At 39.5% G+C, this 26,669-nt stretch overlaps 3 protein-coding genes across 3 annotated transcripts; 1 reads left to right on the forward strand and 2 right to left on the reverse strand.

Moving 5' to 3' along the window:
• Positions 1 to 12: 12 nt before the first annotated feature.
• pop7 (POP7 homolog, ribonuclease P/MRP subunit) lies at positions 13 to 4,707 on the reverse strand. Its single transcript, XM_063465550.1, has 2 exons — positions 4,609 to 4,707; positions 13 to 1,096 (listed from the first exon to the last, which is right to left on the reverse strand). Exon 2 carries the CDS (start codon positions 1,037 to 1,039, stop codon positions 584 to 586), a length of 456 nt encoding a protein of 151 aa, XP_063321620.1. The 5' UTR covers positions 1,040 to 1,096; positions 4,609 to 4,707; the 3' UTR covers positions 13 to 583.
• A 341-nt stretch (positions 4,708 to 5,048) lies between these two features.
• LOC134624964 (up-regulator of cell proliferation-like) lies at positions 5,049 to 24,390 on the forward strand. The gene is made up of 4 exons (XM_063470207.1): positions 5,049 to 5,340; positions 9,525 to 9,583; positions 12,224 to 12,308; positions 14,116 to 24,390. The coding sequence occupies exons 2-4, from the start codon at positions 9,578 to 9,580 to the stop codon at positions 18,789 to 18,791; spliced, it is 4,767 nt and encodes a 1,588-aa protein (XP_063326277.1). The 5' UTR covers positions 5,049 to 5,340; positions 9,525 to 9,577; the 3' UTR covers positions 18,792 to 24,390.
• LOC135932766 (uncharacterized) lies at positions 9,746 to 11,402 on the reverse strand. The gene is made up of 2 exons (XM_065470379.1): positions 11,365 to 11,402; positions 9,746 to 11,275 (listed from the first exon to the last, which is right to left on the reverse strand). Exon 2 carries the CDS (start codon positions 11,265 to 11,267, stop codon positions 10,191 to 10,193), a length of 1,077 nt encoding a protein of 358 aa, XP_065326451.1. The 5' UTR covers positions 11,268 to 11,275; positions 11,365 to 11,402; the 3' UTR covers positions 9,746 to 10,190.
• Positions 24,391 to 26,669: the final 2,279 nt, after the last annotated feature.

The following is a 26,669-nucleotide window of genomic DNA, read 5'->3' on the forward strand; positions in this document are numbered from 1 at the left end:
CAAATGTTCCAGTCACTGATACAAAGATGATAGTTAAAGAAAGATACACTCTGGCAAGTTTTTATTTTTACCCAGATTTCAAACAATCCAGCGTCCATTATATACATTTTGAGCAGCAGTTCAGAGACACAAATCACATTTAAACAGAGTCTACGTCTCAGTGACCCTCAGCTGAACTCACACTGTAAACAATTTGACAAAACACTGTTGTGATGGAGCTATAGAAGTTAGTCTGCAGAGGAACAACGTCCTGGCATGTTTATTGTAGCTGCTACTGCCATCTAGTGGACATTTACAACAATAACACCTGTTTGCTGCTTTCTTATCGGCATCTTTAAAACCTGAACACACAAACATTATACACATAAAGAAAATTGGCACAGCCACATACTTATAAATTATAGTGCACACTATTTTTGTTCCAAAGCATGCAGACTGAAAAATGTATATAACACAAGAATAGCAAAGGTGGCTCTCCACATAAACTCAATGTTTTGTGATCTACTGGTTAAAGAGGAAAAAAAACAGGGCCTGAGGGCTAATGGAGAATCTCAGGCTGATCCACAGGAAGCCTTTTGATTGGTCACTGAGCGTCGGGGTAGAACACCTTTATGTGAATGGCTGAATTGTTACGTGTACGCGTCATCGGCTCTCCGGCCTCGTCCGGGTCTTCGGGCTCCAGGTCGTCCACAAGCTCCACTGTGGAGGTGTTGGCTGCCAGCTGTAGCGCCCCCTGACTGCTGGCCTGCAGCTGAAGGGCAATGTTAATAGCCCGGTTGATGGCCAGGCCCAAGCCGTGAACACAGATCTCTCTGTGACCCCCACCTTCCAGAAGCTTCTGACAGCGTGCCAGCTGAGCCCGGAAGTCCGTCTTCATGTTGACGTAGACGTCATTGCGTCTTTTTGGGAGCTTCCGGGGAAGACGCTTCCTTAGAGTGTACTCCACTGGGTCCATCTCTACAGCAGGTGAGCTGGAGTCTGTGTGTGCAGGGCCCGTCTGAGGGATGGAGGACATACTGGGGTTGCGTGGCTCCGTCATGTTTAGATTTGTGCCAACGGATCAAGTTGGGGTAGCAGGTGGGGCCACACGAAGAAGCTAAGGAAAGACAACAGAAGGTGGTGTAACATGGTCAGATTATCCTCAGGATACCTTTAATCGGATAAAAAAGAGAGAGCAGATTAGGTTCAAAACTCTTTTAACCCAGCAACTGACCCTGTGTTTATGCTGTTGGAGGTGAAACAGTGAGTTTCCCATATCTCAGGGGCAACAAGAAGTGGCAGTGTTTCCAGTAGCTTAATTTGTGTTTCCTACATTTCGATCTTGATTTAAAAAATGCTTGTCCATACCTGCTTTGTATTATTTGGGATGTATCTAGCAATAAAAAAAATAATACAAAGCAGGTATGGACAAGCATTTTTTAAATCAAGATCGAAATGTAGGAAACACAAATTAAGCTACTGGAAACACTGCCACTTCTTGTTGCCCCTGAGATATGGGAAACTCACTGTTTCACCTCCAACAGCATAAACACAGGGTCAGTTGCTGGGTTAAAAGAGTTTTGAACCTAATCTGCTCTCTCTGACTCCTTCCCTCCTGCTGAGCATAAAGGATCTATTAAATAAGGTTCCAACGATTTAAACTGCACAAATTTACATCTTTATAAATACCTAAGTCCAACCACAGATGATTGTGTTTAACAAGGTTGCATTTATTAAGCGTGGACAGTACAGCAGCCATGAGGTCATGCTGAATTTATTAGTATCTCAGAATAAAATCTAAAGGACCTCACATCTGTGCAGAGCATTGAACAATAACTTGTAGTAATCAGCCATTTTATCATGAGAGGATATTTTGTACAAGATGAGCATTTCTAAAATATATGATTGCAGTACAGTTAAATTAATTACAGATTTTAAAATGGGATTAAATATACACTACCGGTTTTGGATCACCCCAATTTTTCCAGTTATTTATTGCAATTCAAGTTGTTCAAGTCCAATGAATAGCTTGAAATGGTACAAATGTAAGTGGTGAGCTGCCAGAGGTTAAAAAAAAGTAAGGTTACACAAAACTGAAAAATAATTTACATTTCAGAATTATACAAAAAGGTCTTTTTCAGAGAACACAAAATGCATTAACAATTTAAAGCTGTTCTGCAGCAGTGGAAGTTGATCAAGCCTTGAAAGCTGGTGCTGCTAATTCCTACTGGGGTTCCAGCTTTTCTGGATTACTTACAACCCAGTGTGTCTGCATAAAAGCAGTGTTGGAACACACTGAGGTACCAAACCCTTGTGAGCATCAGTTGAACAGTATTGCACTGCAGAAAGTAGTGTGTTGCTACAAAAATGGTGGGGAAAAAGGCAATTAACAATACAAAAGAGACAGACCATCATAACACTTAAAAATGTAGGTCTTCCCTACAGAGAAATTGCAGAGAAAGTCAAGGTGTCAGTGAGTACAGCTTCCTTCACCATCAACAGACACTCAGAAACAAGTTCAAGTTATGCCAGAACTACCTCAGGAAAAAAGACCAAGATGGTAACCCTGAAAACATGAGTCTCCAGATTTAAAAGATGAACTGGACAGAAAAAGGGAAAGCAAAGCCACCTACAAGTGCCACACATTTATGGGAACTTCTGCAACAGATATGGAAAGAACCTTCTGAAGAATATTTTATTTCTATTGTAGAAAGAATGCCACGGGTGAGTTCAGCTGTTATTTCTGCCAAAAGTGGCTACTTTGAAAAGTAAAAAGTTTAGAATACATTTTGGTCTATAAATTGATTCCGTGATTATTTATTTTTTAACTCCAATTACTTATTTGTACTATGCTTTCATTTCAGAGTGCCATGAGACATTAAACTGCATAATTTTCAATAAAAAACTGGAACAACTGGGGTGTTCTAAAACATTTGAATGGTAGTGTAGTTTAAAGTGAATTTTTAGATGCAGAGCGCATTTCTTACAAAAGTATTAAACAATCCCAAAATAAAATCAACAAATGTAAGAAAAAGTGTAATGAATTTGTCAGAGCATTTACAGTCAACTTGAAGATCAACACTTTTTAACTGCAAATCAGACAAATCACCCGTCTTTGACATTATAACGAACAAACTGTGATATCTGTTTGACCCATATTTCCATATGCAGCTACTGTCACCTGCACTTTATCCATCAGTTAACAACTGAAATATATTTATTTTGACACTTGTTACAGGTTCATCATCTTCAATCTTGTCTTGATGCATGCTCGACCACCCTGGTAAGGAAATCCCAAAAGGTTGATTCTGTTCATCTGGACGTAGCGTTTTCAATGCGAGAAACGTTTCGTCACTCATCTAAGTGACTTCTTCAGTCTTAGCTGACTGCAGGTTTGCTTAACTTCCTGTTTCTACGTAGGGTAGAAGATGACCTCAGGGACATGTGGTTTTTAAAAAAAAAAAAAAGCATGATAAGAGAAAATTTAGTCAAGTTGATAAGATCAAAGAGTATTCTGAAACTTCTTTTGTGGTTCATGGCTCATGCCTTTTTAAAAATAGTTTATTCTGCGAACATGATAAAAGTGTGTTTATCAAAGAGATGTTCAAAATACAGAACTTACACTTTATTTCATTTAGGTTTTGGGTGATAAAGAAAACTTAATTCTATAATTTGAGCCATTTGTTCAAAATGTATAACTCATTTTGTAGAAAACATCATTGTTTATTATCATGGTTCAGAAAACAAAATATTAATTGTCTAATATCTAGCTAAGCTTGCGGACTGCTTCCTTACAGGTTCGCTGGTGAGCTCAAAAACAATTTAAATTTGACATGGAAAAGATGCAACACACACACAGTGGCCAAAAACAAACAATGGACAACTGTACCCGCATACACACAATAATAACATGGACTGAAACACCACTTACAACCACTAGCACTTTATATAACTACTGTAGAGATTATCCACATAGCTCTATAATCTAAACTGCACTACTGTAAATGCTGTATAGACAATCATTCTGTACAATACAATAATTATAATTCTATAAACGGTTAACTTGCATAGTTCATATCATATTTCTGTATAGCTTATATTTAATATTTCTGTATAGTTTTTTATATTTCATATTTCTGTATAGTTTTTTATATTTCATATTTCTGTATAGCTTCATATTTCATATTTATATCCTGTTCATAGCCTGTACACTCACTACAGCCTGTACATACTTATAGTTATAGCTTATTCATAACATACCCTCATACTGTGTACATTGTAGCATACCCATAATAGACCCATATTTTTGTACCCTCATACCTATAACAGACCCTTTTCTGTAATATATCTATATTATTGCTAATATATGTTTTGTAATATACCTATATTATGTCTAAAGCACTTTTTGGATGGATGCAAACCGCATTTCGTTGCCTTGTACTTGTGACATGTGCAATGACAATAAAGTTGAATTCTATTCTATTCTAGTCTAAGCAGTCCTCTTGCATCGACTCGATAATATCACAGGAGGGCTAACCCTACACAGCAGTGCTATGACTCAGGTAAGCTAACCGTCTAATTTAGTATGAAGCGTCGAAACAGAGCAATTCCTCTGTAAAGAAAACTCACCTTCAAAGGACAACTTCAAATCAAAAAGTTTCTTTATATCATGGCCAGGAGCATGTACAGCGGTTTCTTCGTTAAATAACACCGGAAGTGTAGTCCCCATAACCCGGAAATAATACTGCCTCCTTGAGACTGTTTGAAGCAATGACTGTAGAAAACTGTTTTCTACAGTCATTGGTTTGAAGCTGGAAAGACTAAATAAAAACAAGTTAGGAAAATTGCTTTTGGAATATATTCTTGCTTCTATCAAACAAAGCTCTTAATTCACCTGATTAATAAGTCGACAGTCGTAATAAAGCAGTTAATTTCAAGTTGTAGAGTCAAGCTGCTCTTCATATGTTTGGCCACCAGAGGGCACGAAATAGGACTGTGTTGGCTTCGAGAAATGAACCATTTTTCTATACAAGCTTCAATCCTTTAGAAAGCTTCAGTTTGCCTCCAGTAAAGATCTGCAACAGCGCAGAATAAACAGAAAGAGAAGACTGCGCTTTAGTAGTTTTTCATTGGTGTCAGTGGTCAGAGTCATCGGTGTACAGTCATTGGTGTAAACTGTAGGGTGAGTGCAGTGGCTTGGTCATGAAACCGGAAGTGAAAGTGTTCATCAAACCGCGTAACAGGAGTGTTCTAGAAGGCGAGTGAAATGTGCTTCTGTGCTCTACAGTAACGGAAAAGTTTGCTTGTAAATCTACTGCATGAAGGAGAAAACAAGAGCCTGAAGGGGAGAAAAATACAAAGGTGGGTAGCTTTTTGATGTTGTTTTGCCTGGTATGTGTATATGGTATGTTACATGACACGCTTTACTTGGGTTTCCATAGTTTCGTTTTTAGAGGTTTGATTAGGATTTTCCCCTGTGATCATACATCATTCTCTCACTGATGGATGTGTCGTCACAGTCTCGTTGATTTATGGTATATTTCAGATTTCTGTCGGAGATAAAAAAAAATATTGTCGTATCTAGACAATGGAAACCGTTCGGCACAAGAAAATAGAGTGATGCAGATGTGTAAGTCTCACCGGTTCGTGTACGAATATAATTAATTTGTAGTTGTTGATGCTGTATAATGAAAAATTGCATTTTCTTTTGTCTTACACCTAGATATGTGTTAGCACATGAAAAGTCATTCTTTAAAGGTCGATTCTGAGTACACGATAGGAAACCTTCAAATGTGTTCACTGAAGCATCCGGTTTTTTTTTTTTTACTCTCGTACAACAAGCGTGACACAACCCGGAAGCACACTTTAACTTTTTGAATCGTTTCTGCAGGAGAAAATATAAGAGGAACCACGTGTTTCTGTCACTTTTGCTCAACTAGGACTGCTGGAGTGCTATGAGGGTTCTCAATTAAGTGTATGTATATGTAAGGGATAAGTAACAAGTTTTTTATGTAATTCAATAAAGATTATTTAACTTTAATAATCCTACTTTGGGTGAACATTATTAAAAAGAAAATAACTTTAAAAATATTGCAGACCTGTTCCAGTCATGTCTAATGCTTTTGGAATTATGGGTAACAGGGATTCCAGGTCAGCCAATCAGTTCTTTTGGGTTACTTAAGAAACGTTTTGATACTTATGCATAGCAAAGATATATTGTTTTAAAGATTTTTTTTTAAAAATAACGAATTACAAGAGGTTTACATGGTCTGCACATAATGTTTCAATTTATTCATGTACGTATAAAAATTTATAGCAACACCTTTACAGAGCATCAAACCTTATTTTCCTCATTTGCTGTGTATTAAAAAATTAAATTAGATCTGCTGGCTTGCAGGCCTTAGGCTTTCCACCCAAATGCAGGTGCTCACCCAAAAGGACTAGCATCTTTGACTGACCCTCTATGATCACTGCCACTATGTATGCAATTTGTCACCAACAGAAGAAAGATGCACTGAAAGCTTTAATTTCTTTGTAAATATTACCTTAGTGGATTGACATTAGCAGGGCTCTAGAGTGCGGCCAATTTGTGACCTAATTTCTCAATGGTGCGACTAAAAAAAATCTTAGGTTGCACCAGTGCGACCAGCTGTTCGAGAAAAAAAAAAAAAAAAGTCTCTGCAACTCTGAAAGTCTCCGTATAGTCAACAACAGACACACTTTATGCCCATATTGTGGTCTAAACCAATCCGAGATAGTCAGGGGCGGGACCTCTCTGATTGGCCGTGGTCCAGATATTCCTGTAGTCCTTCGTGTTTATGTTTGAAAGTGCAGGCGGATAGAGGGAGGTGAGTAGCTTGAATAAAGCGATATCGATTCATAAAATCCCGAATCGACTTTTAATTATAAATGTATTTTGCCAGAAACACCAGAATCTCAGGTTAAAGCTCACAAATCTATTTCAACAACCACCAATCAGCTAAAACAGCAAATGAGAGCACGTAAACGGATTCTGCACAAAGACGTAAACACAAAGCGCGGACCCAACGCATCAGAATCAGCTTTTCTGTTTCTCGGCTTTCTCACCCGATGGCACGTACACAGACACAACGTCGGGGCTGAAAGCCGACATCCCACTGATTCTGATGTGTTGGGTCCGCGCTTTGTGTTTACGTCTTTTTTGCGCTAGACTCTGAGCTGCAGGTTTTGTCTCTCTCCAACCAAAACGCACTGAACAAGCAGCAAAAGAAGATCCAAACTGCGCTTCACATTTGATAAATGTCGTCATTAATTCACTTTTACTTTTGCTGGTTTGCTTCCACCATGATAAAAATCACACTTCATGCACAGCTCTTTCTCTCGGTGTACTTCAAGAACAGTTTCCCATCCCAGATCTCTGTTTTCTGCATTATTTGTTTGCTTACTACCCACCTTGTTTACAGCGCTGTCGGCCGCTGTCTTTCTTTCTTTCTTTCTTTCTTTCTTTCTTTCTTTCTTTCTTAACTTAAATGACCTCGGACAAGAAAGCCTCATTTCTGCTGTTCAATACTGAAGAAATTTAAACTTTTTAAAATTATGCGAAATTGCAAAACGCTTGGCTGTCTCTAATCAAACCTCTGTAACTTTGCTCTGCTTCACTTCAGCAGCATCAGGTAATGTTCATATGTTGATTCATAGTTTTCTTCAGTTTTTGTTCTACTGCAGAATATTTTTAAGGTTGTCTGCTATAAGAAGCCAGGCCAGGAAAATCTCCTTCATGTTTTTCTGTGTTTTATCCTCAGTTACTTTAACACAAAGACATCTTCTGTGGTGTTTACAACTCTGATAAAGTCTCAGAAGTGTCAGTGCTGATAAATGATCAGAATTATAATATTTCTGACTGTCTGAGGCAAAATTGATTCGAATCGGACCTTGTGAATCGGAATCAAATGGATTATAGAAATCAGTGACGATACCCAGCTAGGCCTGCACAATAAATCAAAAATTTACTGTCATCGCGATATCAGCCTGTGCGATGGGCCCATCGCAAAACACGGCGTAAACTGCGATAATTGGGTACCCTAAAATGTTTACACACGTGCTTTAAAGAATTTACCAAACAAAGAAACCCCTTGACACATTTGACCAGTCGAATAGAGCCCTTCACGGCATTAACCAATCAAATGGATTACAGGCCCGCCTCCTACGTAGGTGGGGAGCGAACAACACTGCAGCAACGAGCTACTATGAAATTGTGGCTAAAAAAAAATAGTACCTCGCTTATTGTACTATGTGTCTCCGAACACGTCGGAGCACGTTTGCAAATATGTGATATCTTGATAAACCAAGTAGATATTTGAAGTTTACACAGCTACATTCTCGCCTGAAAATATCTTAATTTATTTTGTCACCCAGAAAGAGTAATAAGAGTAACATTAAAACTAAGTAGCTGCCGCCATTGTTGGAAACTGGGCCGCGGTATGAATTCAGGGATATGGTGGGCCACGAAGGATGCACCTGACCCAAGTCTGCGCATGCGCGAATATATCGACCATCGTCGATTATTGGACTTAAGATTGTCTGTTGGAAAATTTTTACATATCGCCCAACCCTAGTATGGGGAAACCCTAAAATCTGGTGTTGTGGTAACAGTGTGGGGAAACAAATCATTCAGAAATAAGTCGCAATTATTTCTATTGTGAGTGCCATGTCATGGCTACTTTCTACCCTCTACATAGTATAAAACTAGTAAACACATCAGCTTAAATTTATATTGACGTCTGCTACTCTTAGTGTAATCTAACACTAACTGTGGACATCACATATATTCTGCACCAGTCCGGCACAATGCATCTCTGTAATCATTATCACAGTACTGCAAGCTAACCACTTTAGCCTGTACTGTCTGTTATTTAAATACAACTTTTGAATAACATAAAGTTAGTTACTTCAATTTGTTTTGCAGGACATTTTATGATACATAAAAAGCATAAGTTCATCAGCATACATCATGTTTATATCCAGCATCTGTTAAAAAAATCTCTAAAATGAAATGGGGCATTACAGCTAAGCATTAAATTTCCATGTTGGCATGTGAGGTAAGCAACAGTGATTGATACATCAGTAGGATTGTCTTTTATGTTATTTTATTGTTAAGTAAAATGCAGATGTCTGAAAATCATACTTAAGTCCAGTAATGAAGTATTTATACTTTTACTTCCCACTTCTGGACATGTTGTTTTTTCCTACTTTCATATTTTATACTTTATTTTATACTATGTTCTAAAGGGTTCCATTTTATTTTGGAGGTAAACTACCTTTTTGGTTTGCATTGTACTTGATAAAGTTTTAGTGTACAAGTTGGATAAAGGAACAAGCAGGTACTTCACTGAGCTGAATTATATTGTAAGCTTTCCTGCAAAGCAAAAAGAAAGAGAAAAGCCTTGATGTTCTTATATCTGGTGAAGTTATAAACATATTGAATTTTTTTGTAAAGCTTGAATTCTGTGAAATGCAATATAGTCCATGGAGTATACAGACTTAGACCTGTCTCTCATCACTTTCAGAGATGGAGCCTGAGTAATTTAGAACAACAGTTGGATGACAGTCTGCACCCACAATGGAGGTAAGATGATATGTTGTGCATCATTAAATAAGTGCATGTAAGATAATATGTGTAGGGTAATTATATTTTGATGTGTTTGATGTATTTTCTAAAATACAGCGGTCCCTCGTTTATCGCGGGAGTTGCGTTCTAAAAATAACCCACGATAGGTGAAATCCGCGAAGTAGCCAGCTTTATTTTTTACAATCATTATAGATGTTTTAAGGCTGTAAAACCCCTCACCGCACACTTTATACACTTTTCTCAGACAGGCATGAACAATTTCACACTTTTCTCTCTTGTTCAGACACCCTCAAAGTTCAAACCTTAGTAGAAAAATAAGTCCAGTATTATACAGGGTGGGCCATTTATATGGATACACCGTAATAAAATGGGAATGGTTGGTGATATTAAAGTCTTGTTTGTGGCACATTAGTATATGTGAGGGGTCAAACTCCTCAGGATGGGTGGTGACCATGGTGGCCATTTAGAAGTCGGCCATCTTGGATACAACTTTGGTTTTTTCAATAGGAAGAGGGCCATGTGACACATCAAACTTATTGATAATGTCACCAGAAAAACAATGGTGTGCTTGGTTTCAACGTAACTTTATTCTTTCATGAGTTATTTACAAGTTTCTGACCACTTGTAAAATGTGTTCAATGTGCTGCCCATTGTGTTGGATTGTCAATGCAACCCTCTTCTCCCACTCTTCACATACTGATAGCAACACCGCAGGAGAAATGCCAGCACAGGCATCCAGTATCCGTAGTTTCAGGTGCTGCACATCTCGTATCTTCACACCATAGACAATTGCCTTCAGATGACCCCAAAGACAAAAGTCTAAGGGGGTCAGATCGGGAGACCTTGGGGACCATTCAACTGGCCCACGACGACCAATCCACTTTCCAGGAAACTGTTCATCTAGGAATGCTCCGACCTGGCACCCATAATGTGGTGGTGCACCATCTTGCTGGAAAAACTCAGGGAACGTGCCAGCTTCAGTGCATAAAGAGGGGAACACATCATCATGTAGCAATTTCAAATATCCAGCGGCCTTGATGTTTCCATTGATGAAGAATGGACCCACTATCGTTGTACCCCGTATACCACACCAAACCATCACTTTTGTTGTTCCAACAGTCTTGGAGGGATCCATCCAATGTGGGTTAGTGTCAGACCAATAGCGGTGGTTTTGTTTGTTAACTTCACCATTCACATAAATGTTTGCCTCATCACTGAACAAAATCTTCTGCGTGAACTGAGGGTCCTGTTCCAATTTTTGTTTTGCCCATTCTGCAAATTCTGTGCGCCGATCTGGGTCATCCTCGTTGAGATGCTGCAGTAGCTGGAGTTTGTAAGGGTGCCATTTGTGAGTAGCTAATATCCGCCGAAGGGATGTTCGACTAATGCCACTCTCCAGTGACATGTGGCGAGTGCTACGCTGTGGGCTCTTGCTGAATGAAGCTAGGACAGCCACTGATGTTTCTTCATTAGTGACAGTTTTCTTGCGTCCACATTTTGGCAAATCCAACACTGAACCAGTTTCACGAAAGTTAGCAAGCAGTTTGCTAACTGTAGTATGGGAGATGGGTGGTCTCGTAGGGTGTCTTGCATTGAAATCTGCTGCAATGACCCGGTTACTGCGTTCACCAGATATCAACACAATTTCGATCCGCTCCTCACGTGTTAACCTCTTCGACATGTCAATGGCTGTGAACAAAGAGAAACTTGTAAATAACTCATGAAAGAATAAAGTTACGTTGAAACCAAGCACACCATTGTTTTTCTTGTGACATTACCAGTAAGTTTGACGTATCCATATAAATGGCCCACCCTGTAGAATGAAACCAAAGATCAAACCCTGTTTTCAGGTCCAGAACATGGAAATAGAGCAGCTGCCAGAGAATTCAAGATTATTGAATCAATGGAGGAAGCAAGAAGAATGAGTTGAGTAAAGTTTGACTTATCTGACTGTTTTGTTTCACTTATAATTCGAAAAATACGGTAACTTCTACCTTCCTTTAGCATGTCCAGAAGTCCAACTTTTTGTGCGATGGTTAGCATCTTCCTCTGCCTTTTGGGTGCTACTGCAGGTGCCTTCGACGGTGCAAAACGTTTCGTCGACATTGTTGTGTTTGTTGGGGAGAAAACTTATAAACATACAGTACAGCCCTTCAGAGTCACACTGCTAGCTATCGAAGATTTATGTAAATTTGACAAGCTGAACTCATTCTGTACTGTACAGGAGATACGGTACGGAGGAGATTGGCTGTAGACCATTGTCAATCAATCAGGACACAGAACATAATCCACTGTTTAAAAAAAAAAAAAAAGAAAAAAAAAAAAAGCATGCAAAATTGCACAAACAAAATCAGTGAAACAGCGAGGCTGCGAAAGGTGAACCGCATTATAGCGAGGGACTCATAATTGTTTTTTAAAATGAAGCCAACAGTAGAAATGCATTTATTAAACGTAACATCCTTCTCTCAACACCATGTTCAGCCTGGTGTTATATGGGTGTTAATAATCAGCTTTATACAATTTGTTTGTTCTGCAGAACTGCACGAACTGACGTGTTGCCAGCTTGCAGCTTTAAGCAAAATGATTTTTTCCATTAACAACAACTGAGACTAACTACATGAACTGCTCCACACACAGAATCATGAGACCAGAGGACATTATTCAGGCTCTGATGAAATGGACGACCTCAAAGGCCAGTCTGTTGAGACATCTGGAAACAAAGGTAAGCAAAAGAGGCGAGTCATAGCTGTTGAAAAATGAAGCAAACCACAAAATACTTAAAAAAGTACAGACATTTCTTTACTTAAGTAGAAGTACAGATACTAGTGTTAAAAAATACTCTAGTAAAAGTTGAAGTACAGCTTTAGTGTCTCAAGTATTTTTGAATTTGAAATGTGTTATACTTGGCTTTAAAACTGTAATCAACACACGCGCTGGTCAATTTGACCCAACACTGCTAGTTTCTTTGAAATTGTGAGACTCCGAGCACAAACACACAGCAGACATAAACAGTTGACAGCCCTGGAGGCTCTGGAACTCACCTTTGATCATAGAGGAGGAGCATGTGTCTGAAGATGAAGACCATCTTGAGGTTAATTCTGAATCTAATGATTCTAAACCAAATAAGGAAACTGCTATCCATATCCCTCCAAGCAAGACAATCACATCTGAAAATGGTGGAATATAGTGGTCATCATCCTCAAATGCACATCAGGCAAAACTGTCTGCACAAAATATAATAAAAACAATGCCAGGGCCATCATGAATGGCAGTGACTCGTGTGACAGACATCAGTCAGCTTTTGAGCTGTTCATGCCCAACTCAATACAGAAAATCATTCTCGAGTGACTAATCTAAAAAGAAGGTGTTTTTTGGGAGAGAATTGGAAGAATGGATATTTGGGGTTCTCGTGCTGGCTTGGGTCCATAAGTCAATGGATGAATTAACAGCCAGTCTGTGGGACGCAGAGGCATATTTTGTTTTTGCCATAGTGTCTCTGGAGACTTTGTACTTTTTCCAGAGTAATACGATTTGATGATTGAGAGACAAGTGCTGCGAGATGGGAGAGAGATCTGAAAAATTATTCCATTAAAATAAGTAAACAAGTATTGTAAAATATAAAATAAAAAAATAATTTAAAAAATCAATTTCATGAAAAATTATTGTATTTGTTTGAAGGTCCTTCCAAAGTACATTTTTAAAAAAGTTTTAAAAGCCTTTTTTAAATGAAAAATGGGTGATAATTCTTCATTGAACCATGATCTGTGAGATGTAAAGAACACCGCTGTAGTGGAATTTTTTGGTTTCTGACACTTTTAGATCACTAAACATACCCCAGGTCAGTTGGAACCAGGAAAATCAATGCTTTACCTGAGAAACAAACATGAGAAGAGACTTAATGTCAGAATAAAATAATAGTAGATGGGAATACAAATGTTATTTCAGTCTAAGTTTTTATTCTAATCAATGTACTCAGCTTGAATCAGAGAAAAAGAAGGAAAATAAAAAATAGCTCTATTTTCTGTTGCATCTGTTGTAGAAGGTGAGTTTGCTTATAAACAAAAAAATGAGTAGGAAAGGGGATAAAGTGGGATGAGATGGAGATGGACTGCAGAGTGAAGGCAAAGGGGCCAACAAAAAAACATTTCTGGTGACGACCTCATGAAGCTCATCGAGAGAGTGCCAAGATTGTGCAAACCAGTAATAAAAACAAAGGGAGGCTATTTTGATGAATCTAAAATATAAGTAATAAAGAAAAAACATTAAATGAGAAGTTGTGTGCCAAAAAAACAAAAAGAACCACTGACCACTTCAACCTCTGACTTTGGCACACAGTTTTGCCTCTTTCATCTCTTTTCATCCGTCAATCCATGGCAGTTAATAAACTGCCTTGCTTGTGGTACTGTTTAGGTTCATATTAGTTTGATGTTTGAAAGCTTGTTGTGACGTGTAATAATAATGTCCCTCAAATGTTAAACCAAAAGTAATCACCCTGTTTTATATGTTCTGTTCTGTGTTTATTTTCACAGTGACAAAGCTGGAAAACTTAATGAAGGATCTGGACATTGAACAGTACTACGGAGAGAAGCTAACACTTGGCAGAATACTTGAGATTAATGAGAAGACCATCACTGATCAACCTGTCAAGAGTAACTCAGACCTTCCATGGTGTTTTCTAAAGAAACTGATGATGGTTAATGTGACAGCTAGAAATGTGAAATCACTGTGTGAATCAGATTCTGATGATGGATCTCAGGATTCAAACTTAGATTTTGATGATCTGTTTAAGAGCCCAGACGCAGATGATATGCTAAACCCCCTGGACATTATCACTGCTCTCTTTCTGTGTTCTGATGGTTTCCTACAGCAGGAAATAGCACTGAAAATGTCCATGTGTCAGTTCTCTGTTCCTCTGCTGCTTCCAAATTGTGACACCAATCAGTGCACACTCATGCTGTGGGCCATGAGAGACATTGTTAAAAAGTACAGACCTCAGGCTCTGTCAGAATCCAAGGGCTTCATTGAAGACAGAATCGTTCTCTCTGAACTTCCAATGATCTCTTTTGTCAGACTGGGTGAGTGCTCCTTGTCCAAGTCAGAGATTCTCAATAAACTTCTGAGCAATTCTCAGCAGTACCATGACACCTTTGTTCACTGCAACATGGAGTGTGGTGACAGTCCAAGAAGAATATCCAACGGACTGACTGAAATTACTTGGTATCTTCCTGGTGGAAAAGCAAACATTGATATTTTCAGTCAGCCAGTGGCTGTAGCTAACCTTCGTGGGGACATTGCTTCATTTGAAGCACAATACTCCTTTCTTTGTCAGACATCTGCAGCAGTTTTTGTGTTCTTTGACCATTTGGATTTCTCTAAGTGCAGTCTACTTAGCAACCAAAAGCATAAGACAAAGGTGTGCTTAGTGGGTAACTATGAGAGCAAGCGCTTCAGTAAAGATGATTTAAAAGAAGTAGCAACCAAGTTGGGCTTGACTAAAAACATCATTATTAAGACAAAAAGTAAAAATGATGCAGACTTGGTAAAAGTTCTGAGAAAAACAATCACAGATGTAGTTGAAAACTCAAAGATGAAGGTGACAATAGAGCAGATGGCAGACATTGCCCATGAACTGGGAATCCTGGTTGATGAAGACTCTCTAGAGTGCCAGACTGCAAAGACAAATGCAGAAGCCATCACTGCAGAAATTCAAGACATCCATAGTTACAAAGAAGATCACCTTCCTCGGCAAGGTGAAATATGGAAAGAACTGACCTGCTTAGAGAAAGAAGAATTTCGCCTTCGAAAAGTTGGCTCTGGAAATATAGAAGATTACAAAAGTCAACTTCAGGAAGACAGAAAAGAACTGCGGAAAAGGCAGAACTCTTATGACATGTCGACAGCTATGACATGCTTCATCAATGCAATATCAAGCCCAGGAACAGAGAGGTTTTATTTCCTGAAATGGATGCGAATGAACCTGGATAACCTGTCTCGTACAAAAATGTCTGAACTTCGGATGAAATATAAAGAAAAATGCAAGAACTCTGAGAACAAGAAGGAGATAAAGGAGATTGACAGACAGATTTCCAACAGCTCACTGGGGATTGAACACTTCTTCCGTGAAATGGGTCAGATCTATGAAGCTTCACTGTCCCTTCCAGAAACAGATCCAGCACGTCAACAGCTGCAGCATCTGCCCAAACTGTGTGCAGAGTTGTTGCTTGATGGATTTCCTCTTGAGCTTGTAGATGGAGATGCATCCAACATCCCTCTCAGATGGGTGAGTGATGTTCTCTCTCAGCTCAGTGACTTGGTGTCTCCAAACAGAAAGATCCTGGTAGTCACAGTTCTTGGAGTTCAGAGCACAGGAAAGTCCACTCTCCTTAACACCATGTTTGGAGTGCAGTTTGCAGTCAGCAGTGGTCGATGTACTCGAGGTGCCTTTATGTTGCTCATCAAAATCAATGAAGACATGAAAAAAGTCCTAAACTGTGACTTCATGGTGATCATTGACACTGAGGGCTTAAAGTCACCAGAACTTGCACAACTGGACAACAGCTACGAGCACGACAATGAGCTTGCTACACTTGTTGTGGGGCTGAGTGATGTCACCATTGTCAATGTTGCAATGGAGAATTCCACTGAAATGAAGGACATCCTACAAATAGTTGTGCATGCTTTTCTCAGGATGAAGGAGGTGGGCAAAAAGCCGAAATGTCAGTTTGTTCACCAGAATGTGTCCGATGTTTCAGCCCATGACAATAACTCGCGAGACAGGAAACTGCTCCTGGAACAGTTAAATGAGATGACCCAGGCAGCAGCCAAAATGGAAAAGAAAGAGGAGAACAAGAGCTTCACTGATGTGATGGAGTACAGTCCAGACACTGGGAACTGGTACATTCCTGGACTCTGGAATGGAAACCCACCAATGGCACCAGTCAATGCAGGCTACAGTGAGGCTGTATATGAGCTCAAGAAACACATCATCCAACTGCTGGGAAACTGTGAGTCATCTGCTAATGATGTCATGGAGTTTAAAGAGTGGATGACAAGTCTGTGGACTGCAGTAAAGCATGAAAACTTTATCTTCAGCTTCAGAAACAGCCTCGTAGCTGATGCATACATGAGACTCTGCACAGAATTCAACAAATGGGAGTGGGAATTCAAAAAAGAAATGTACACCTGGGTAACAAATGCAGATACTAGAATTTCCAATTTTGGTACAACTGCAGACAAATCTGAATCTTCTGACATGAGAGAATTTCTCACATCTTTGAAAAGCGAAGCTTCCACAGTGCTGTCCACATGGGAGACAAGACTTCTCGAAAATCTGACAAAGTATTTCAAGCAAACAGAGGGTCATGTTTATCTTGTAGAAGGATACAGAGAGGAATTCTCAAACAGTGCAAAGAGCCTTCGGTGTGAAATGGAGAGATCTGTGTTTAATCAGCTCACAGCAGCAGCAGAAATCAGAGAGGGGATGATAAAACTTGATAACATTAAGAAGAATCATACACAAAAGATTGAAGAGGCAGTTTGTGCACTAATTGATGAATGTCGGAAAAAGAATATCCAAATGGGAGAGACAGAACTGGAAAATGAATTTCACAAGATGTGGAATGACACTCTGAAGAAACTTTCTTTTTCCAAACAAAAGACAACAAATGTCTTCACCAGCGTATCTAACTACCTAAGAATCAAGCTTTCATACAGGGGGAGTCATGCATGTGAATTATTAAGTCAAAAAAGTCTCCAGGATTGTGGAAAAGAGCCTTTCGAATATACACCTGAAGGATTTTTTAAAAAATTCAAACACGGTGTCTGGAATTTGTTTAGAAAAGAAGATTACAAAATAGCTGCACAAAAACAGGCTGACAGCATCATAGATGCCTGCACTCAGTTTGTGAGAGAAAAAGTGAAAAAGAAAAGCAATTACTCTGAGACTTACATCCAGGAGATCCTACACATGATTGACGAGAAACTGCAAAAGAATAAAGATGTTAACAACGACACTGAGTTTGAAGTTTCTCTGAAACAGCACATCTGTGGATTTGCAGCCAGAGAGTTTCAGAAAATGCACGAAGATTTCATCCAAGCAAATGATCCCTACAGATGTCTGATGAAAAACAAGGAAAAGTTTCGTGATGATTTCATTGATGTGTTCTATAAAAGAGACCAGTGTCAGAAGAAGGCAGAAGAATTCACCAACCGATGTTTGAAACCTGCTGTTGAAGACTTTATCAGTCAATCCCTGGGCCCTGATATCACTGATGAAATGCTGACATGTGAGCAGTTCAGCACACGAATGTCCTTCCAGTATTCACTTTTACTGGATTTACTCTCAAAGGATGATTTTAAAAACTATGTGAGCTATATTGATTCATATGAGAAGTATGTCAAGATGTGGATTCACAAACAAATAGTGGAGCACTTTTCAACTGTGTCAAAAATGTCTGAATTTGAGGACCAACGTCTCCAGTCATGCATCATACGCATAAATGGTGCAATCAACAAGGCAAAAACAGGAAAGAGTGATGATTTGAAGACATTTGTTGAAGATATTTGTAAAGAACTTGGTGATAAACTGGTCATTTCCCAGGATGCTCTTGGTGCTTTTATGATCCTGAACAATGCTGATAAGGAACAGTTTGCTGACTGGCTCACAGTATCTGTGAATGAGATGGCAAAAGATCTCAGAAGAGAATTCCAGACATTGAACTTTGAAATGAAACTAAAACAGCTCAAAATGAATCCCCAGAATGAGCTTTTCAACAAACTGGTTGGTTGCGGCAAACAGTGTCCATTCTGCAAAGCTCCCTGTGATGCAGGAGGAGGAGGTCATACTGAGCACTTTGCTTCACTGCATCGGCCACAGGGACTGGGTAACTGCAGGTGGCACACAACAAACAAACTTGTCACTGACATATGCTCCTCTCTCGTGATCAGTGGCGCCCAATTTCAATGCAGTGCTACAAACAATAAATTTCACCCTTATAAGCGTTACAAGGAAATTTATCCAAACTGGAAAATCCCTCCAGATGTGAGCCTTGAAGCATCAGACTACTGGAAATTTATAATGGCAAAGTACAACAATGATTTTGCTAAAACATTTAATGCAGTGCCTGCTGATATCCCTTCAGCTTGGAAACAAATCACAAGAGATCAGGCAGAAAAAAGTCTCAATGAGTCGTTTCACAGCTTGTAAGAGGAGTTACATTCTTCCTCCTATTCTTTAAGTGCAGAGAACACATCCAATAATGTGATATCAGATCACTTTTATGATGTAGATTAATGTACATTAGCTACTATGCCTTTACAATACCGTAATACGAGAACATTTCTTTTACTATTGCTCACATTTACATGAGTTTGCAATTAACACCTGAAATGAAAAAGAATCTGCTCAAAATGTGCCTTGTTTTGGTTTTGTTGTCATTTTATATTTTTTTCAAATATACATTTATGTTTCTCACGGATTTGAGTCTGTATGTGGTATTATTCTACTAAGACTAAAAAAAATCATTAGAATTTAATGTTGTTGTTTTTTCTGAGGTATTTACATATTCAATTTTCACCTGTAAAGAAAGTTTTCTTATCTGAGTAAGTAACCATATTCAGAACTTACATTCACTTTCTTTGTCTGATTTCTTTTTTAATTTTAATTTTCTTTACTTTAACCTTATAGTCATCATTCACCATTGTTTGTAAATGCAAGATTTTACTTTCTTTCATCTCAAGCTTTGAGTTATTGAACTAAAAAAGGTTGGATTGTGTATTTGTCACATCTATTTTATTGTAGCATGTTAAGTTACATGAAATCCGATTTCAAAACAATCTCAGTGTTACTAGGGTTGCCAACTCCCTGAAAAATAAATAAGGGACACCTCGTGGCCAGGGCCGGGCAACCCAGTTGTCTTCACCCTTCCCAGTGTGGTGAATTTTGTAGCTCTTTTTTTTGTGTGTGAAATTATTTTTTTAACTATTTGACTTGAATTTGATTTAATTAGATGCATATTCTTTGTGATATGACCATATGGGAAACAAATGATCATTTAGCCATTTATTTTTAGCTCAAAATGACAACATTAACACAATAAAACAGGTCTCTTTCTTAAACAGAAGCCTGTCATGCTTAACTTATTATTATTATTATTCATCTATGTATTACTTTTATGTATTAGTAATCTATTTGTTGTAATCATCTATCCTTGCAGTTGTTTATTACACAAAATAAATTATATTATCACACTTCTGGCCATATAGCGCTGATATTCACTGCACATGCCCATATTAACCTTAACCAGAGGGTTTAAAAAAAACAAACCAGTGTTTACATACCATATCTGCTTCTGCCGTGGCCTGGTGGACAAAAAATTGGTTAAGGGTTCTCCGAGCTTTCACGCCCCTCATGTTCTTTATGTGCCCACCATTAGAAGCATGCCTATGGAAAAAGTGCACCGGCACACAGTGCAGTGCGCTTTATAGGTGTTATCGTGCACTTTTCCAGCCAGGTGTTTTCCTTTTCCCATTCCTCCCTGTACTTTTGCAGCCTTTTTTCTTTCTCTGAGGGGAACAAACATTGCTGGTCTAATGCTGGGCTTACACTGTGCGATTATTGGCCCATTTTGAGCCGATTTTTGAGTCGTGCGACCGATTTGGTGATCGGCCCGATTTTGGCCTTCATCGTGCATTGTGTAGTGTACGTGGGGTAACGAGAAGCGATTAACACCTCACGACCAGCTCCCGATCATCAATCACTCGTGAGGGTGTCACCGCAGCCGCTCACACTGCTCACGCGCAAACACATAAACGTCGGTGAAAAAGACTGAGCAGCAGGGCTGTGCAGCGTGTGATCTGGACACAAGCAATGGAGGCACAACTTGTAGAACTTTGGAAAGCTCATCCGAGCCTTTTCGATGTGGCATCACAAAATTATCAGGACCACAACAACCTGCTCAATCACAGCTGCCTGATCAATGTTTTTCATTAGCAATTTAGCAAAGTTGATGGTGGTGGTGTGCGTGTCTGTGTGAGTGAAAGACAGAGAGGCAGAGCAAGCGACAGATTTTCTGTTATAACCTTCATTTTATGGAGGCACAGTGTGAGCACTCAGGTCGCATTAGAGCATCGGGCGGTATAGTGTGAGACCCTGCATCGTGATCTATGAACTTATAACTCCTGCGAGTCAATCGTGCAGTTTGAAAATCGCACAGTGTTTGCCCAGCTTTAGGTGTACTGTCGTCCGAGACTTGCACCGCAGTGTCGGCGTTTGTTTCCCTGTTGGCCATGCTTCTTGTTGTGGTCATCTGTTGTCTTCCGGTATTTTCTCCGTAAGCGACCTTTCCTCGACCAATGAGATAAGGGGTAATCTGAATTGTCATACTCGAATTGTCATAAGTGTGCTGTCAGCTCATTGGTCACAAAGCAGGAGAGGGGCTGGGAATTATGTTTTCAAACAAAGCGTTAATTCCATTAACATTTATAGACTACTTTTGATTCTCACTGTGTTACGGGACAAAGTGCGTCCCTTATTTGCTCAATACGGGACGTGTACTTTTGTTTCTAAATACGGGACGATTCCGTTTTTTAAGGGACGGTTGGCAACCCTAAGTGTTACTGTCACGGCTGCGGTGGCAGATGTGTGGAGGGTGTGAGAGAGGACCCAGACGCTGGCACTGGCTTGGACGTGAAGGAGCTTTATTTACACACACCGGTGTCACAAACAGAAACACAGCGAGCAAAAACAAAACCTAAAGGTGACCTAAACTGGGAATGACTAACAAAATGAACCTGAACAGGTGACTCGGGGAGAAAACGCAGGGAAGAAACACAGATGGACTAGCGACGAACATGAGTGAACACACACTACTCAGAAGGGAACGAGGAAACTATACACAGGAGGGAGGCACAGCTGATTGTGATCGACAAGAGAGACAGGGGAAACTGAACACACTGGCATAAGACACGGACTTTCACAATAAAACAGGAAACTCAAAACACACGCGAAGACAGACTCAGAGACGCGCTTTACACAGAGACCTGACTACACTAGGGGGGATACACAGGCAGCGATGACACAGAACAGAGAGAGCACAGAATTAACACTGGGAAGTCAAATAACAAAACCTAAAAATCAGAACTCAGGAAGTACCACAAAACTAGGGAGTTAGAAACACTAGGACAGAAACCAAACCACAGTCACAATCCATGATGAAATCAAAAGAAAAAAGTACAAAAACACTGGGTCACCGACCCAGGGCCATAACAGTTTTGTTCAATTTAAACACAAAGTGAGCAGCTGTGAGATCCAAGAGTACAAGGACTGAATATTTAGTTTACATCTCTATGCATTAAAACATAATTTCAAACTCTAAGAAGAACTGCTTTAGTAAACTGCATCTGGTGAAACTTGGATTGAAACTTTTTTAAAATGTTGTGAGTCGTAAAAACTTCTGAAAGGTAGTTGGACACCAATTTTTCTAAAATTTTTGCTGATAAAAGGCAATTTTGAAATTTGGCCTAAAATTCTGAAAGGAGAGAGGGGTCAGCAGAGTTTTCTTTTTCTTTTAAACAGGATGAATAACAAGGTCTTTAAAAAAAATGCACAATAAGTTTAAGAACTACAAATCACCATGAGAACTGTGGTGGATTTTTGTATGATATGTATAACTGTGTAACTATATACACTATATATCTATGTGCACTGAACATATATATTTTAACTTTCATGTAGAGTCTTAAGCACAAGACATTTTGCTTCACCGAGGTTTATTAAGGTTTTACAGTAACAGGGCAGTTAATGTAAGGGGAGAGTTCTCCTGCATAACTCACCCTCCAGCTCCGGTAACTAACCTTCCCTAATACTTACTCAACGTCTTTCATGCAGCACAACCAAAACAGTAACATTGTAACAGAGATCCTGAACACACACACACACACACACACACACACACACACACACACACACACACACACACACACACACACACACACACACACACACACACACACATGTGTGTATTTATATCCTTGTGGGGACATCTCATTGACACAATGCTTTCCCTAGCCGCTTACCCTAACCCTAACCATCAAAAATGAATGCCTAACCCTGACCCTGACCCTGACCCTAAACCTAACCATAACCTAATTGTAACCCTGACACTAAAACCACATTTTGAGTCTCAAAAATGCCTTCAAACTCGTGGGGACCGGGATTTTGGTCCCCACGAGGGCTGATTGTCCCCACAAGTATAGTAAACTACCAATTTTTGGTCCCCATGAAGATGTTAATACCCGTCCACACACACACACACACACACACACACACACACACACACACACACATACTTTGAACTACACTGAAGTGTTTTAAGCATGTAACCTATGTAGTTTTAAGATTATATATTATAAGATTGTGCCACTTGCTGTGTAAGATTTAGTAATTAGGATTAATGTGTGATGTTTGACCGTGTCATGACCTATTGTGATAAGCCAGAGCAAGGGGTAGTCAGAGTCCTGACTGGCCTTTGGCCAAGACCTTGGCCTGTACCTGACCCCTGCTGCTGTGTTTGGGCGTGTGGGAAAGTTACCCAGCAGCAGGGGGTGGGGATACTGGACCCTATATATTAGGGGACCAGAGGACACCCCCAGCGCTTTTTCCCCTCTGCTGTTACTCTCTGTCCGTCTCTGTGTTGCTCTGCTGTCTGTGCTTAAGGCTGTACACCCCGGGGTTTTGCTTTGCTTGCTTTCTGCTATGTAATTCTCTTGCTAAATGTCTGTATGTATTTTTTTCCTGCTGTTCATATGATTCAGTGTATTAAACTCTGTTCCAAGAATTCTACTCTTTTCCAGAGCATCTTTTTGAGTGTCTTGATTTTAATTGGATCTAAAAGGGTTGGATCTCCACATCGTTGGTGGAAGAAGGTTATCAGGATGGCTTCAAAATTTGCGACCACAGAACAAAGTCCCATTGTGTGAAAGACCTATCTGAACAGTGAGGTTGGTAAAAGGTCACATGGGCAGGAGGATGGCTTCATTTTATCAACCAAACTGATGATAGCATTCAGAGATGCTATCATCAGCTCATTAAAAGTGGTGGCCAGTTAAGGCATGAGGCCAGAGAGGAAGGACGAGGAGTAATATTTACTCTGATATTATAGACCTTATTAAAAAAAGAAGAAAAGAAAGTTTTCACACTCTTCATTTGAGTGAACAGTTATAGCAGGTGTTAGATTTGTATTGTTGATTGTCATTTATGCTTAGAAATATCTACTTATATATGCTTAGAGTTTTATAATTAGTTGTAGATTGGTAGAGGTTTGATCCTCAATAGTCTGCAAACTTTGTGTGCATTCCAGAGTGTTCTGGCTTTCACACCCACATCTTGGGAGCATGGGAGAGGCCGTGCCTTGTCTTATTGTTTTATGGTATAGGAGGACAGCTACTCTGTATCTGGTTAAGCATAAGAGCCTTTTGTTTAGATGGACACATGTATACCTATGTAAGATGTTATATGTTAATGAACCTATGCATATTCATGTAACCACAATAAAAGGAGTGCTATGGGGAACCTGGCTGAGAGTCTGACGGAGGTCAAGTGGGTGGAACGACACTTAGCTCCAGACAGGCCTCCCCGTGCACGGAAACATAAAGAACGTTGCCTACTTCGTGTTTTGCTTGCTGTGTAATTAAATTGTCTTCAACGTTCCAGCGAATAGGTTCAAGCTACAAACCTATCAGCAGGAAATACTGGTGTGAAAATGCTTCTAACTGTGTCAAATAAAACTTTTGAATTCACTCGGCTGTTTTGGATTAAATGTAAAAGATGTGTAGCCCTCAGATTTTTCACCATGTTATTAAAAGGATGTAAGAGCTGTCTTTCATAAAAAAGATGAACTTGGATTTGCTTTGCAGATTTTTACAAATCTTCCACTTTCAGACAGCTATGCTTGAAAAAGTACATTTTGTCATTCATCTAGTCTAAAGATTTAGCAGAGGTGGCATTTCTGGTTTTAAAAGGAACCACTTTGTCTAAAACAGATAGTCATCGTTAAAAGAATGCACAACGATATTTAGAATTAGATATTTAGATATTTATCTTTGTTTAGGGAAAAAGTATCATAAACATTAAAAAAGCAGAAACTATATCTGAAGAAAGATTATTAAAAATATGAGCGGTAATTATATGATGACCAGTAACAGGATTCAAATCAGAAAATAAATTAAAAACAACACACATATGTGGTCAAAAAGACCTGAGAATAAAAAGACTCAGTGTTCAGGCCCAGAGTGAAAACCAGATCTAAAACCTTTGTCATGAGTGGGCCCTGACACATGCTGGGTACAATTAATAGATTTGATCTGACTGATGAATTTTACAGGTCTGTCTGTAGCATTATCGATGTGGAAATTAAAATCACCCACAATAAGTTCTGATAATTCTAAAATCAAAGTCAGTAAAACACATTAGTTCCAACTTTAATAACCTGAAGCTTGAGGTTTCCTCTGCACATGCACATAAAAGTGGTGTTGGTAACATCTGACCAATCTAAAAGGTGTGTTTCACGAGTCATATGACTCTTTTTCCTGAGAAAGTGATCCCTATGACATTTACACCAGAGATGCTATCAAATGGTTATTAAAGAACACATAAAATCAATCCATCTTGTTCTGCTTATCCTTGTCAGGGTCGCAGGAGCCTATACCAGCTACCACTGGGTGAGAGGCAGGGCACACCAGGTCACCAGTCTAACACACAGAGACAGACAACCATTTACACTAATGGGAAATTTAGAATGACTGTTTAACCTAACCCCACTAACTGCTCTTTGGACTGTGGGAGGAAGCTGCACACAAACTCAGAAAGCTCCCAGTCAGGTGAACAGGTAAGTCCTTTCTATGACAGGTTACGGAGAACTGGTGTCAGAGCTAAGTTGAGCTGGAGATTTCTGCAAGCAACAGGTGAGCAGATTTCCAGGTAAGCTAGTTTCCTTTGAAGGTTCAGAGTAGTTTGCTAGGAGAAGTGAGAAGTCACTGAGTTAGCATGAACAGGCATTTGCAAGCAACAGGTAATAGAGGCGGTCTAACATGCACAATAATGATGAGGAGGATCTACAACTTCGCATACTGTTACAGATATAACAAAGTTCAGAAAATTCGACGACAGTTTCCAGGCCAAGACACACTACGTAGAGTTGGCTGACGGCACGAAGTGCAACTGAGTTGCAGAGCAAAGAGGAGAGGGCAAAGTTTTGCTTGATGAATTGCAGGGGCAGTGTCACAAAACAACTTTGAAACAGGCATTGTACATCCCCTCATACCCACCAGACATCTTCTCTGTGAAAGCAGCTACCTCCAATGGAGCAACTGTGATCTTCAAGCAAGGAAAAGACACCTTACAACACAAAGATGGTACGAGGTTCCCAATATATGAATACAACAGACTGTACTACTTACAAACAGTAAACACTGAAGGTGAAGAGCAGTGTAAGGGTTGTTACGACATGCAAACATGGCATGAAATACTAGGGCACTGTAATTATGATGACATTACAAGGTGTTGTTGATAGTATGAAAATCAAAGGTAAAACAGATAAATCTGTCTTACATTGTGAGGTGTGCATACAGGGAAAGTTTATTCAGACTAGGAACAGGAAGCCTGAAGCACGAGCCGAAGCTGCCCTAGAGTTGGTACACACAGATTTAGCTGGACCAGTAGACCCAGAGTCCAGAGATGGATATAGGTTTGCACTATAATTCACTGATGATTATTCCAGTGCAGCGTTTGTGTATTTTCTGAAAAATAAGAGTGACACGGCAAAAGCAACACAGACGTTTCTGGCTGATACAGCCCCGTATGGGCAGAATAAATGTATCAGATCTGACACTGGAACAGAGTTTATGGGAAATTAATTAGGCACTTCTCAGCAAAAAAGGGATCAGGCACGAGACCTCAGCACCATACTCACCACATCAAAATGGTCTTCTGAACAAAATTGGTGCACACATTTTGATATGGCCAGGTGTATGCTAATAGTGAAAGAGTTACCTAAGGAGTTGTGGACCTACGCAGTGCAAACAGCAG

The sequence above is a fragment of the Pelmatolapia mariae genome, linkage group LG3_W (genome assembly GCF_036321145.2).
Source record: "Pelmatolapia mariae isolate MD_Pm_ZW linkage group LG3_W, Pm_UMD_F_2, whole genome shotgun sequence".
Lineage (NCBI taxonomy): Eukaryota > Metazoa > Chordata > Actinopteri > Cichliformes > Cichlidae > Pelmatolapia > Pelmatolapia mariae.